This window comes from Physeter macrocephalus, chromosome 11 (assembly GCF_002837175.3).
Source record: "Physeter macrocephalus isolate SW-GA chromosome 11, ASM283717v5, whole genome shotgun sequence".
Lineage (NCBI taxonomy): Eukaryota > Metazoa > Chordata > Mammalia > Artiodactyla > Physeteridae > Physeter > Physeter macrocephalus.
The window spans coordinates 15,797,844-15,813,237 of record NC_041224.1 but is presented as its reverse complement, the minus strand read 5'-3'; the positions used below and the strand labels follow the sequence as shown (position 1 = coordinate 15,813,237).

General features: G+C 37.4%; 1 protein-coding gene across 1 annotated transcript in view; it reads left to right on the top strand.

Annotated features, from left to right (window-relative positions):
- GPR158 (G protein-coupled receptor 158) overlaps window positions 1-15,394 on the top strand; it is a 333,029-nt gene that overhangs the window by 35,904 nt on the left and 281,731 nt on the right. Inside the window, exon 2 of the mRNA XM_024129687.1 lies at window positions 117-222. Within this exon, the coding sequence (XP_023985455.1) occupies window positions 117-222 (106 nt within the window). The remainder of the gene's footprint in view (window positions 1-116; window positions 223-15,394) is intronic.

Here is a 15,394-nt window from a genome sequence, read left to right as displayed (position 1 = left end):
TGAAGAATTTTAGTGCATTCTTTATGCTGATTTGGCTGATTTCTAGGGTAGAATACAGAGTTAGATGTTGTAAAGGCTCAAATTAATTTGTTCTTTTTATCTTTCTCTGTTTTAAGGGGTGTCATGAAAGTTGACATAAATCTTCAGAAGGTGGACATTGACCAGTGTTCAAGTGATGGCTGGTTTTCAGGGACTCACAGGTGTCACCTTAACAATTCAGAGGTAAGAACGTGGAGACAGAGTTCTCTGAAATCAGAAGCTCAGAAATATAATACTTTTGACTATATTGTATTTGTGTGGGTAGATGAACAAGAGGCATTTTACTGGGAAAAAAATCTCCTATGCCCGTTTGAATGTGGCCAAATGAACTGAAAGAGGAGTAGAAAATGAAATTTGTGCAGAGTAACTGTTCATTTGGGGACTAAGAGAAGGCTGAAACGAAAATTACGTCTGAAGTTTGGCTTTAGTCAAAGGCTGACCCTGTTGTTCAAAATGGGCTGGAAATAAAATAGCCCTGAAGTGAGAAACCAGTCCCAAGAGGGGTCAACCAAATTATGCACATTTTTATGGAGTATGATGCTTGTTGAAACATTGATGTTACTCATTCAGACACCCTGCCATCTGCTAGAAAAGCAGTAGAGGAAGTATGGCTAGGAGATTTTGAAAAAAGGGGGAAAACTATACACAGGAGACTGAAACAGAAATGTGTGTATTTGGTGTGTTTTTTCCAATTTGCAATTCCTATCCATACTTGATTTCATGGAACCCCGGTTGTTAAGGGACAGGCAGAGAGATCATACTTCTGGAAATAAGGCTGTCACTTGTCTTTTTTATTTTAATTATTTTTTTTATTGAATGAAAGATTCTTTAAATTCTGTAGTGCTTTACAGTTTTCAAGTTTCACACAGCTGATTTCATATAATCCCATAATAACCCTTTTTTCCCCACTACCCCTATATTACCCCTCTCCCCATTCCCTCTCTCCACTGGTAACCACTAGTTTGTTCTCTATATCTGTGAGTCTGCTTCTTTTTTATTATATTCACTAGTTTGTTGTATTTTTTAGATTCCATATGTAAATGATATCAGGTAGTATTTGTCTTTCCCTGGCTGACTTATTACACTTAGCATAATGCCCTCCAGGTTCAAACATGTTGCTGCAAATGGCAACATTTCATTCTTTTTATGGCTATGTAGTATTACATTGTGTGTGTGTGTATGTGTGTATACACACACATACACACACACATACACACCACACCTTCTTTATTCATTCATCTGTTGATGGACACTTAGGTTGCTTCCATATCTTGGCAATTGTAAATAATGCTGCTGTGAGCATTGGGGTGCGTGTATCTTTTCAAGTTAGTGTCACTTGTCTTTTGTAGTTTCAGAGATGACATGTGATGACATCCTCCTTTCATTTTTAGTAATCTATCTCTGAGGTCCCAAAATGCTCTGAAACAAATGTACAATAAAGCTCCTGACCTCAAGTACTTGGGCTGTCTCAACTTTCCATGAATTTATGAGGTCATTCATCTGTTGATGGACACTTAGGTTGCTTCCATATCTTGGCAATTGTAAATAATGCTGCTGTGAGCATTGGGGTGCGTGTATCTTTTCAAGTTAGTGTCACTTGTCTTTTGTAGTTTCAGAGATGACATGTGATGACATCCTCCTTTCATTTTTAGTAATCTATCTCTGAGGTCCCAAAATGCTCTGAAACAAATGTACAATAAAGCTCCTGACCTCAAGTACTTGGGCTGTCTCAACTTTCCATGAATTTATGAGGAAAGTCAGCTTGATTTATTGAAACTAGGGAATATTCCCATAAATGTAGTAATCTACACGTTCAGTCTGAATTTTGCCACACACTCCCGCAGCCCGCCACTACCCAAGTAATCCTCCACAGTTCCCCACATCCCCCTGCGTTCCACGCACACCCCCACCGGCCCTCCGTGCTTCCCACCACAATACCCCTCAATCCTCCCACCCCCGATGAACCCCCCCAAGCCCCCCACACCCCTCTAAGCCCACTGCACGTCCCCACCAGGTTTCCATGACCCCTCTTCCTCCGTACCCCACACATCCCCACTCCCACATCCCCGTACGCCTCCACGTAGCCAACGCTCTGCACCGCCCTCCCTTCCTTCACTCCCTGCTCCCATATTGGGACCCAATCATGTCAGTGAAATGTTTCTGTCTTGTCAAGTCACAGAGGTTAGGATCCTCTTTTCATCTCCCTTCACTGTTGGTTCTTATGGTTTTGAACTTTTGTGAGTTCCCACTTCCCTTTGGATGGTTCTGGCATTTCTAAAGATATGAATTTCAGTCACTGATTTGGTAGATATCTTTAGCCTGATTATTATCTCCGTGCCAATGGCGTATAGCTACAAAGCTTTGTCTTTTAGCCAGAGTGGGATTTTTTCTTCACGGGTGTCATATTGTGGATATTGATCTGTACGTGCTCATTTCTGTGTGGCCTTGTTTCGGTGGTGCTCCTGGGTGGTTCAATTAACAGTCTGTCCAGAAACAAGGAGATATTTTTTTATCAGTCTGTTACAGTTGCTGCTTGCCTCTAATTATCTTGTTGTAGTTTTTTTTCCATATAGCACATCTATGTATTTGACTAGATGGTCTTATTGGGTGGCCTTTTGGAAGATTGATTTATTTTCATTGCATGAGGATTATCAATTTTCTGAGGGTTGTGTCTTTTTAAAGCTTTCAAATAAAGCTGTTATTTCAAGATAAAATATTATCCTCTATTCTGGTAAACAAAGATTAGGGTGAATGTGTAACTTTTGGCTTTATATATGGGAGCATTGCATTTATTCAGTTCCCTATAGGAAAAAAACAGAAAAACATACCCTGTAAGACAACCAACAGTTCAATGAATCTCATTTGAAAATGTTGTACAAAGAGGTTCAATGATCAAAAAATAACATCAACAAACACTGAATCTACAAAATGCATGTTTTGAAAACTCTGGATCCCTTGACCCCTTTACTTGCCCAGGTCCTAGGGTTGGGAGTTGAGATCTTGGTGTCCTAGGCTGGGCCCCTGAGGCCCTTGGTGGGTAGTCTGATTGACACAGGGCTGGCCTGGAACTTCTCTAAGGTTCTGGAGTTGGTGCTGGTCACTCTAGGTACCTGCTGCCAGTCCATACCACATCCTCAGACTCGGGACCAGCAGTGGTCTTTCAGTCCTTTCCTGTAGTGATGTGAATTGGAGACTAGGAACTGGCTTCTCCTGATGTTTTTATTGCTTGGGAAACAAAGAAAAGCTCTTGTTCAGGGCGTTTTTCATCTGCACTGGCTCGCCTTTGTTCCTTGTCACAGATTTTCTGTCACAGACCACAAGGATCATTGTGTAAAACAGCTTGTTTTGGGACGTATCTACCACGATTCGTATTGGCAGGGTGTAAGGGCCTGTCGATGAAAATCCACATCACTAGAAACAGAGACCCTCATCGTGTTTACTGGGTTTTATTTTGCCAGTATTTAACATTCTTCTCTTGTAAATACCACAGGGAGTTACAAATTTCAAAGTTATAATTGAGGCAAACTTTTCACTTAAAAAATTTTTTTCCAGTGTGTTGGCTTTTCAGCCTCCAAGGTATCTTAAACTAGTATAGTGAGTCTGATGTTGGAAACAGATAAGTGGTATGTAACCAATGAGAGAAGCCTCAGGAGCATTTTAGAAAGGCATGGGATGGTTTGTGAGGAGAATAAATTCTCAGCAAGTTTGGGTTGTTGTCGAGTCTAGGAGGCCAATAAGTATTTTTTGAAGGGCATGGTAAATTGAGATATGAGTCGACACCCTGAACTGGATTGCAGGATTATTCTAGCTGTTCTTATGACTGATTCAGATTACTGCTACCTGGACTTGATCATGTTTTCAGTATCCGTTTAAATAATTCTTGACCTATTTCATATCATTGTTTGCTTTGAGTACACAAAATCTTCTTCTACAGAATAGTTTATTAAAAACATTCAAATAAATTGATATTGCTGGTTTTTTGTTTTGTTTTGTTTTGTTTTTTTGCGGTACACGGGCCTCTCACTGTTGTGGCCTCTCCCGTTGCGGAGCACAGGCTCCGGACGCGCAGGCTCAGCGGCCGTGGCTCCTGGGCCCAGCCGCTCCGCGGCATGTGGGATCTTCACGGACCGGGGCACGAACCCGTGTCGCCTGCATTGGCAGGCGGACTCTCAACCACTGTGCCGCCAGGGAAGCCCGATATTGCTGTTTTAAAGGTTTTCTTTTGCTTTGTTTCTATTGGAAGAGTTTTTAAAATCACTATTTAAAGTAGGAAACATTAGGACAGTGGCCTTGAAACTTTTTGATTATATTCTATTAGTAAAAATGCTTTAAGCATTCACCAATGGTATTTGTCTATTTTTTATGCTATGAAGTATATGCATCTTTTGTTATATAGTCTGTATATTATAAATCAGAAAACTTAATTGGGTTGAGATAAATATGAAATACAGTTTTAATGTAGATTATATTTTATAAAAATAAATATATCTTTAATGAGAGCAATGTAATTGACTGATTTACAGTTTTTGAAAAATTTTCATTGACAGTGTTATGATTGATTATGCTTCATCATTTAAAAAAATCTTAGTCATTTGCAGAGATGTGGATGGATCTAGAGACTGTCATACAGAGTGAAGTAAGTCGGAAAGAGAAAAACAAATATCGTATATTAACGCATATATGTGGAATCTGAAATAATTGGTATAGATGATCTTTGTAAATAGACGATTTACAAAGCAGAAATAGAGACACAGATGTAGAGAACAAATGTATGGATACCAAGGGGGAAAGGCGGGGGGTGGGATGAATTGGGAGATGGGGATTGACACATATACACTATTGATACTATGTATAAAATAGATAACTAATGAGAACCTGCTGTAGAGCACAGGGAGCGCTGCTCAGTGCTCTGTGGTCACCTAAATGGGAAGGAAATCCAAAAAACGAGGGGATATATGTATATGTACAGCTGGTTCACTTTGCTGTACAGCAGAAACTTAACAACATTGTAAAGCAACTATACTGCAATAAAAATTAAAAACCAACAAACAAACTAACAAAATCTTAGTTTAATACTTAGTAATGCAATGATTCAGAAGTCTCTAAGTTCAGTTTATTTTTATATTTAGTTTAAATGTCTGTCATAGTTGAAAATATGCCTCACAAGGATATGTCAATCCCACCTGAAGAAGTTAATTGTTGACTATATTTTCTAAATAACAGTGTTCATTTCTCAGTTCCATCTACCAATTTTGCCAAGGTTTTTTTCAGAAATAACAGCTGGCAGTTTTTCATCTTACCTGAAGTCAGCTGGTTCCTACTAATCGGAAAGCTGGGCATTTTAATATTTTAAAAGAATAGGTTAAAAATCCACTCAGACTTCCATGGGGAATATTTTCAAACAGATTAGGAAGGTTTGTTTCCAAGTTTAAACTGTATGGCTATGTGAGTATTTATAGTTCTTGGCAACAAAACCCACATAACACTGAAAATATTTCCAAATATCCATTTTCAACATGCTCACTTCACAAGGCTTTCACATGGATTATTGAAGTGTCACATTTACTTTGAAGGAAGAGCTTATATATTAAAACAAAAAAACCTGCTATGTAGACACTACTGACATCCACTTGTCATACAGCAGGTCAGCAAATTTAGAAAATTTGCCTTTTTTGTAAACAGCAATGCATAACTTCGAGTTTAGAAGCAAGTAGTTCACTCTGATAATCAGAAAATCTTTGGGAAAAGGTTTTCCAGGTCACACACCATCTTATTATGAAGAGTTGTAAATATTTTACAATTTAAAATAATATACTCTGTAAATCCATGTAGATGGTCATAAATATAAGAGATAATACATTGAAATGTGAAAGCAAATATAGGAACCAAGTAACCACTGTCAATATTTCTGTCTTAAAACTCCCAGTTTGACCTCAGGTGCCTTATCAGTATTATGGTCATATGAAATGTGGATTGAGTGAAGGCATTAATGTTAATCCAAGTCTTAAATATTACTAAAGCTAAATTTATTTCTTATTTTTTTATTTAAAAAGTTAAATATAAATAGAACTTTTAGTATTTTTTTCCCACATGTGTCCTCTGCTTTGGAGACCACTTCTTGAGGTTATCAGACTCACTGTTCTATCCAGAATCACGGGAATGGTTTTGTTGTCAGCTCAGCCAGTGGTTTTATATAGCGATAAGACAATTTTTGGATATCTCTTCTTTTCTATTGAATGCACTGAATGAGAGTCTACATGTAATTCCTTACTACTTCATTAGATGTAACTCAATGAATCTCTAAAGAAATATTTTTAAAAAGTTAAAATATAGGAAAGAATATAATTTAGTACACAAGAAAAGAAATTTAATGCAAAAATCTAAAGAAAGCAGAAGGAATTAATCATTCTCTTTTGAAAGCCCTCTTATATACAGAACATAGCTTAATCATTTGGCTCTGGCGGGATTTAGAGTACTTTTCTAGAGCTCTTTTATTTAATTCAATTTCTGATTGAGTGAAATTGTTTAGAAACCGTATTAGTTTTCATCTTGTGGCTGAAATCTCAACATTGCTCTTCTTTTCTCTAGAAAGGTTCTGCATTACAAATGTTATCGTTCACCTATCTCTAGAACTGTGCTGTTCAGTATGAGAACCACAAGCTACATATGGCTACTGAAATGAAAATCAATTAAAATTAAACAGAATTAAGAATTCAGGTCCTTAGCCTCATTAACCTGATTTGAAATATATAGTAGCCACATGGAACCATTGGACACTGGACAGTTAGTGGACAAGCTGGGCTCTTGAATATGGCCTAGCTTATAGTGTAGTCAAACCACACAAATTATTGAAACCTTTCAAATGCCTGAATTTCCTTATATGGGTGAATCAGTAACATTGCCTTTAAATTCACTAAGGGACATTTAAGGACAAACTTGAAATGAATTTTGGCTTACGTAATCATTCTTATGATCTACTGTGTTAACTCAATTGAAAATAAGTAATGATAAACCTGCAAGCTATTTTTAATGCCATTATTCTACACTGAAAACTGTAAAAAAATCTTCCAGTAAATGGAGAAAAGTAAATACTGGTAATCTTCTAGACATTTAAATTTCCACTGTGTTTGTAGTAAAACTTCTGTTTTCTCTCATTACCAATACAAAATGTGATTAATGTGAAATCACACTCTTCTGCTAAGATGTAGGGCAGTGATCAGGTGTTCACTGGTGCCTAGCACAGTGCCTGGTACATATATTGAATTAATGGAGGCAACCTGCTCTGTGGGTAGATGGCCTCCTTATAATAATATAGAGTTACTGCTTTTGATTTCTCCCACTGGAATTGCTCAAAATAAAATTAAACTTTTTTGTTTTTCTTCACAGCAGCCACTCAGATATTTGAAGACTGCTGTCAGCCTGCTTCTAAGTCTTTCTTTTAGGCTAAATATCTTCTGTTTCAGTCAAGTATCATTTTACTAGGTTTAACCAAAAGAGGCCATACCACTACTGTATGACTCCCCATTTGATTTTGAACTTGTGAAGACCTAACTTGTTTGATTTTGTTACATAGTCCTTTCTAAAATTAATGGAAAACTGATTATATTTTCAGAGTTTTCATTGTGCTCCTGAAAGTTATTTGGACTAGATATTCTGGACTTGCTCCAAAACTAGAGTTAGGAAACAGTATTCCAAAATAACTGTACTGGGGTGTCTAGTAAGTCAGTTAAGGGAAAGCTGACTCTCTCTTTTTTAATTTTATTTTTTTTTTAACTTTTAATTTTATATTGGAGTATAGTTGATAAACAGTGTTGTGTTAGTTTCAGGTGTACAGCAAAGTGATTCAGTTATACATGTACATGTATCTATCCTTTTTCAAATTCTTGTTCAGAGCTGGCTCTCTTGTTCAGAGAAAGATGTTTCCAGCGACAGAGCAAGGGTTTGCCAGTGGCTATTGCCATCTTGTGGTTGGGGGAAAGGGAGAAAGAGAGAGGGGATTTTGCAGGGCTTATAAAAACTTCATGCAACATTGGCTGTATGGTTGGAGTAGGTGCCTCTTAAGTATCTTTGCAACCCTAAGGTTTTATACTTCTAGCAAACTGTAAAGGGAACAACTGAAAGGTGTTTCCATCCAAAGGCAATGCTCTGACTATCCTTGCATTGGCAATACCTTGAATTCTCACACTGCGTGTGATTGTGCCTGCAAAGCTTGAGATTTTCTTCTTTTGCTCTATGGTAATGATAAAGCAAACTGCTTCATCATTGGCGCCTTCATTCAAGCTAGCTTATGGGATTTGATTTCCACTTACTCACTAAGCACTTCGGTGATGGTTCTGGACGACTGACACGTTCTGACGGAAGTGAGAAGGAAAAGCCAAACCATGTTTAGTTGACTTTAGGTTGCGAATCTGGAGTGATGTGAGCCAGAAAGGAGGCAATATAGGGGAGTATCATTATTTTTTTCTCTAATTTGCTTCTTTTGCTTATGAAGGAATCAGATACCAGATACCTTAGAGTAGAAGATAAATCCATTTTTTCCACTATGACAAGGTCATGATATTCGGTACCTGCTCTTGAATAACACTCCTTTGTATACATTCCATGTCACTGGATTGTATCACCAACCTTCTTGAACTTGTTGATCTAATGTTGGGACCTTTGAAGTATTTGCATTAGAATGTACAAAGGGGGAGCACATCCTGTCTATTTAAGGTAAATAGACTCTCTAGATCTGTCTGTCTGTCTCATGTCTATATCTCTATTATCTGTCTATTTGAGACAAAAATCTATTAAATCTTGATTTATAGCTTTCTACTTTATCAACTTTATGGGCTACATAAAATGTTTTTTTAAAAAAACCCTAACAAGATCTTATTCATAAGATCTCTTACCAGTAGTGAAGGTAAAGGCACTTTTGATAATATTTGCTAGTAATTAAGTTTTCTTTAGCCCAAGCCTGAAAAGTCTGTAAGACGCCAAAAGTGAAGTATCCCTTTGATACAAGTTTGTTTTTCAATCTCTAAGAAAATAATTATTTCATAATAAAAAACAAGACGTATCCATTGCGTACTTAATTATAGTGTGAGTTACATATTATTGTTATTCCCATTATCTAGATGAGAAAATTAAGACTTAGAGTGTTAAGTTTAAGTAACTCTCTTAAACTTTAAGACAAGTTTAAGTAACTTGACTGAGGTCATAACTCTAGTAAATGGTATTTCAGGAATTTAAACTATAGGAAGGTACTATGGGTGACATATGGTTGTTTGGAAAGAGAATCACTGACTGGTAATGGCCCATGGGCTGATACTGTTAGTCTTGTGGTTTTACCCATGTGAGTTCAGCCAAGAGGCATGCTGGAATCTTACTTAACTAATTGATTAGGAGTATACCAGTCAGGAAGAACTGATCTAGCTCTCAGGTGGCCGAAACAGATTTCAAAGGGGGTATGGCAAGCTCACATAGAAATTTGGCTTAGGATCAATATACAAGGGCTTCCATCTTACAGATGTGTGAGTGGCAGCGGCAGAAGTTTCTTGTCAGTGGTGGTACTCTTGTTTCAATGCATGCCAGTGATTTGGGATGGTAGAAATGTCCAGTTTGAAACTGAACCCAAGGGGTAAGATCCATCTCCTTAGAAGTTGGTGAGGGCTGTACACATTGTCTGGGCATCAGTTAAGAGGGCAGGTGTTAAGGAAAGGGACCTATTCCTTGCAGGGAGTTAGAATACAAATCAGAATGTAGGAATAAAACTAAGGTGAATATGGAGGATTGCAACTCACTGGGTACAGGGATGCCAAGGGGATCTACTGTGTTTATGATAATATATAAATACATTGGGCTTCCCTGGTGGCGCAGTGGTTGAGAATCTGCCTGCCAATGCAGCGGACACAGGTTCGAGCCCTGGTCTGGGAAGATCCCACGTGTTGCGGAGCAACTGGGCCCATGGGCCACAACTACTGAGCCTGCGCGTCTGGAGCCTGTGCTCTGCAACAAGAGAGGCCACGATAGTGAGAGTCCCGCGCACCGCGATGAAGAGTGGCCCCCGCTCCCCGCAACTAGAGAAAGCCCTCACACAGAAACGAAGACCCAACACAGCCATAAATAAATAAATTAAAAAATATATATATATAAATACATTTTAGACTCTAACTATTGCTGAAGATAAACACCTAAAATACTCCCAAACTTCTCTATGATCAGGGGTTAGAATGGGGCTGAGCTTAAAGGTGGGCATATGCACATGCATATCCAGCATATGCAGCTAGGCTAGGGTTAGGCTGGGGCAAGGAGTTTGACCTACACACGACGATGGATAGGAACTCAAAGTACTAGATTTCTTGATCTGTTCAATGTGGCGAGAGAACATCTGATGAAATATGAAGTTAGTGAACAGATTTGGAGTATGTAGCTAAATTTATAATGGAGTCAATCAGGGAAAAGAAACCTCTACCTATTAAACCATTGCTTTTGTCATTTTCAGTAGCAGAAAAATTGCTACTTGTCCAATTCTAGATATGAGAGGCAATCAGAATATACAGTGAGTGCCTGAGGGTGACTTTTTTAGGGGTTAAATATAGCTTTGCATCATTAGCTTATGTGGGAAAAAAATCCCATTATGACAGCAAATCAGATCTAATCTGGCACTCCCTCTGCTACAATTATATAAAATATGGTGGAAGCTTGTCAAAGCTTTCAGTGAGAAATGAGGCTACTGATGCTTGGCAGCCCCCTTTTGAGCACAGTGAAGAATCACGTTGCTTAGCTACAGCCCTTGGCTGATTTAGAGAGCTTTAACTGACTGTGTTATACAAGAGTTAAACTCTATTCCTTGATTTTTTTTTTTCCCTAAGAGAAAAAGCCTTATTTACCACCTTCTTATTTTGGGGGTATCTTTACCAAGTCATTTATGTCTGTTCACCCAGGACACATTTCGATTTATCATTGTTTTTCCCTCCCCAGGGTTTATAGATTGAGAGAGAACAAGTGGGTGGTTGGTGATACAAGGAGAACATAAAGTATTGAAATAACTTAAATGCTTTTGCTGGCAAAGTAATGTGCAAGTGTCTATTTAAATTTTTTTTTGACTTGAAGTCATTGTATTTTTCCCCTCTTTCTGCTTATTCATAGTTTGAGTTGCTATTGTCTTTATAATGCACAAGAATGTGTAACATTTAATTATATTTTTGTATTTCAAAATGTAAACTGACATAGGTGTATGGAGAAGTATAGGGAACAGTGAATGAAACAGGAGTAAGTGTGTGGGCTGGAATTGGAACCAAAACACTGAAAACAGAAGGATTAAGGGGAAAAACAAAGAAGAACTCTAAATGGAGAGGTTTACAGCAATTATTGTACATGAAGTAGAAAAGTGTGTAAAGGGGGAAATGTCAGATGTGTCAGAGACCATCTCAATGGGATAAAAATACTCAAGGACTCTTAAGTCTGGAGGAGATTCTAAAAGGCTTTTGGTTCATGCTGTCTCCAGAAGGAATATTTTTTATACTTTTCTAAATATGTAGATATCCACTTATTTTTATAGCTCTTCAGGAAAGAGAGCTGTCCCTAAGTAATGCTTTCTAACATCTTACCATAATTATTGTAATGAAGTAGAGCCATGACCTAATCTCAATTATGTAATTATTCAGTAGATTTTACTATTGACTTGTCAGTACAATCTGTTTTATACATGCAAAAGCAATTTTTCCTGCTTTACAGTTCCCTGATTACCTGCAGGAAAGCCTATAGAGTTGATTCTATATTTACTTTCAGAAATAGGATAATGGTTAATTGTCGCTACAGGCTTGGCTCCATCATGATTCTAATTCTGTTGAAGCCCAGATTTCATAGACTTAGAAGCTAAACCACTTTGTTTATGGGTTTTGTTTTTATGCTGCTCTGCAAATCACCTTCATTTGCCATCTTTTAAAATACGTTTGTGTAATATCATTTTCAAAGTGTGGTCCTGGAACCCTTCAAGTGAGGACCCCTGGGGGTCCTCAAGACCCTATTAAGGAAGTCTGTGACGTTAAACCTTTTCATAATTTTCATAATAATTCAGAGACATTATTTGCCTTTTGAACTCTCTATTCTCATGGGTGTACAGAGGCTTCATAAGATCTGATATAGAAACAGGTTGAATGCAGAAAGGAATATGAGAATCTAGGTGTCTTCTAATAAGCCAGACTTTAAGGAGATTTGCAGAAATGTAAAACAATGATACTCTTCTTGCTAAGTTTTTTATTTTTGGAAAATATTGTTATTTTTCATAAATAGGTTATTTATGTTAACGTAATGAGCTTATCGCTATTCTTAAATGAATTAATAAATATTTTGGAAGTTTCTCCATTTAATATTTAAGATGGTAAATGTCAATGGATATAACCAACATAAATAAAAGCTCTTTGATACTCTCAGTAATTTTCAAGAGTGTAAAGGGGTCCCAAGATCAAAAATTTGAGAGGTCCAATCTGGTGTGTTCCTCAGCTCCTGCATGATTCTGACCTTGACTCCACTTCCTGGTTTCTATGCTTTCTCTGCCTTACTTGGATGATTCTACTGACAGATTTCTGTATCCCACTTCTCCTCTCCATCTTCTCTCCTGATAATTTCAGCCTCAGACTCCACTGAACCTCTAGCCTAGTGTCATTAGAATTGGTGGATGACAGAAGGACAGTGATCACGTTAGTTTAAATGGCAATCTGTCTAAAATAAAATTTCACATATTAAGTTTGATATGTATTTCTAACTATAGTGACTGCATTACAGGTAAAAATTTTCATGTATTATTTCACTTATTAGTTAGAATAAAAAAGACACTTTTAGGATTTTAATTTTGATTTCATTCTTTAACAAATTTGACCAAAACGTCAAATAATGGAATATACTGTATTTTATCCTTTGAATTTCGGGTTGAAATTTTAAATGTAAATTAAAAGTCATTTATACACTAAAGCACATAGAACTGTATAGGATTCTGCAGCCTTAAGTATGTATAAAGGCCAGTGTGTCTGTTTAGTTAGTGCCGTTTATTAATAAACGGCATATTGAAGTTGTGCCTGAAAATTTTCTTCTTAAGATTAGTCTGAAATTTAATCCTATCATGTGGTAAGCTGGTCAACAACGATTTAATTTTTGTTTTTAATTAACGAATTGCAAATTCAGTAAACATTTTTTTTTTCTGTTGAGTCAGAATCGTCTTTGGACCAAATGAATACCATGCATGTGTAAAATTAAACGTCAATTTAGTATTTTATTCCTTTGTTGAAATAGAGATCCCAGAATCTTCTTTTTTTTTTTTTTTTAATGGTACGCGGGCCTCTCACTGTTGTGGCCCCTCCCGTTGCGGAGCACAGGCTCCGGACGTGCAGGCTCAGCGGCCATGGCTCACGGGCCCAGCCGCTCCGCGGCATGTGGGATCCTCCTGGACCAGGGCACGAACCCGTGTCCCCTGCATCGGCAGCCGGACTTGCAACCACTGCGCCACCAGGGAAGCCCCGGAGTCTTTTTTTTTAACATGAAAGACTTCACAAAGCTTTCTTTAAACAGGTTAAATATTTGGTTGACAGCTATACAATGTTTTGTTACCCCTGCAACAATGATACATATGTTGTTGAATGAGGGTGACTGGAAATGAAATTCTGCACCTTTTTTCCTCTGTCAGGGTTGATTAGATTTTGAATTACAGAAGTGCTTGGGGAACTCTACTCAATACTCTGTAATGGCCTATATGGGAAAAGAATCTTTAAAAAAAAAAAAAGAGTGGATGTATGTATATGTATAACTGATTCACTTTGCTGTACACCTGAAACTAACACAACACTGTAAATCAACCATACTCCAATAAAAATTTCAAAAAATAAAAAAAGTTTGATAGCTAGGTCTCTCTGGTGGCAATGTGTTGAGCTTTTTACCTTTTCCTCACTCCCACAACCAGTCATTTGTGAGTTCTTGTCAGTTCTACCTCAATATCTCATCAATTTGTTTTCTTCCTCATTCTTTTTTTTCTACGAAAGTCCTTATTCTTTATTTATTAATTTTCTGATATTCATATGATATTGCTAAATTTCCAGTTGTTTTCATTCATTTATTTACTTTAACATCTTTATTGGAGTATAATTGCTTTACAATGTTGTGTTAGTTTCTGCTACATAACAAAGTGAATCACCTGTAAGTATACATATATCCCCATATCCCCTCCCTCTTGTGTCTCCCTCCCACCCTTGGCACCAACCCCTCTAGGTGGTCACAGAGCACTGACCTGATCTCTCTGTGCAATGCAGCTGCTTCCCACTAGCTATCTGTTTTACATTTGGTAGTGTATATATGTCAATGCTACTCTCTCACTTCGTTCCAGCTTACGCTTCCCCCTCCCCATGTCCTCAAGTCCATTCTCTAGGTCTGTGTCTTTATTCCTTTCCTGCCCTTATGTTCATCAGAACCATTTTTTTTTTTAGATTCCATATGTATGTGTTAGCATACGGTATTTGTTTTTCTCTTTCTGACTTACTTCACTCTGTACGACAGACTCTTGGTCCATCCACCTCACTACAAATAACTCAGTTTTGTTTCTTTTTATGGCTGAGTAATATTCCATTGTATATATGTGCCTTCAGCATTTATTGTTTGTAGATTTTTTGATGATGGCCATTCTGACTGGTGTGAGGTGATACCTCATTGTAGTTTTGATTTGCATTTCTCTAATGATTAGTGATGTTGAGCATCCTTTCATGTGTTTGTTAGCAGACTGTATATATTCTTTGAAGAAATGTCTATTTAGATCTTCTACCTGTTTTTGGATTGGGTTGTTTGTTTTTTTGATACTGAGCTGCGTGAGTTGCTTGTATATTTTGGAGATTAATCCTTTGTCAGTTGCTTCGGTTTGCAAATATTTTCTCCCATTCTGAGGGTTGTCTTTTCATCTTGTTTATGGTTTCCTTTGCTGTGCAAAAGCTTTTAAGTTTCTTCTATAGTTTTCTTTTATGTGACATCTTTGTCTGGTTTTGTTAGCAGGGTGATGGTGGCCTTGTAGAATGAATTTGGGAGTGGTCCTCCCTCTGCTATATTTTGGAAGAGTTTGAGAAGGAGAGGTGTTAGCTCTTCCGTAAGTGTTTGATAGAATTCACCTGTGAAGCCATCTGCTCCTGGGCTTTTGTTTGTTGGAAGATTTTAAATCACAGTTTCAATTTCAGTGCTTGTGATTGGTCTGTTTATATTTTCTGTTTCTTCCTTGTTCAGTCTCGGAAGGTTGTGGTTTTCTAAGAATGTGTCAATTTCTTCCAGGTTGTCCATTTTATTGGCATATAGTTACTTGTAGTAATCTCTCATGATCCTTTGTATTTCTGCAGTGTCAGTT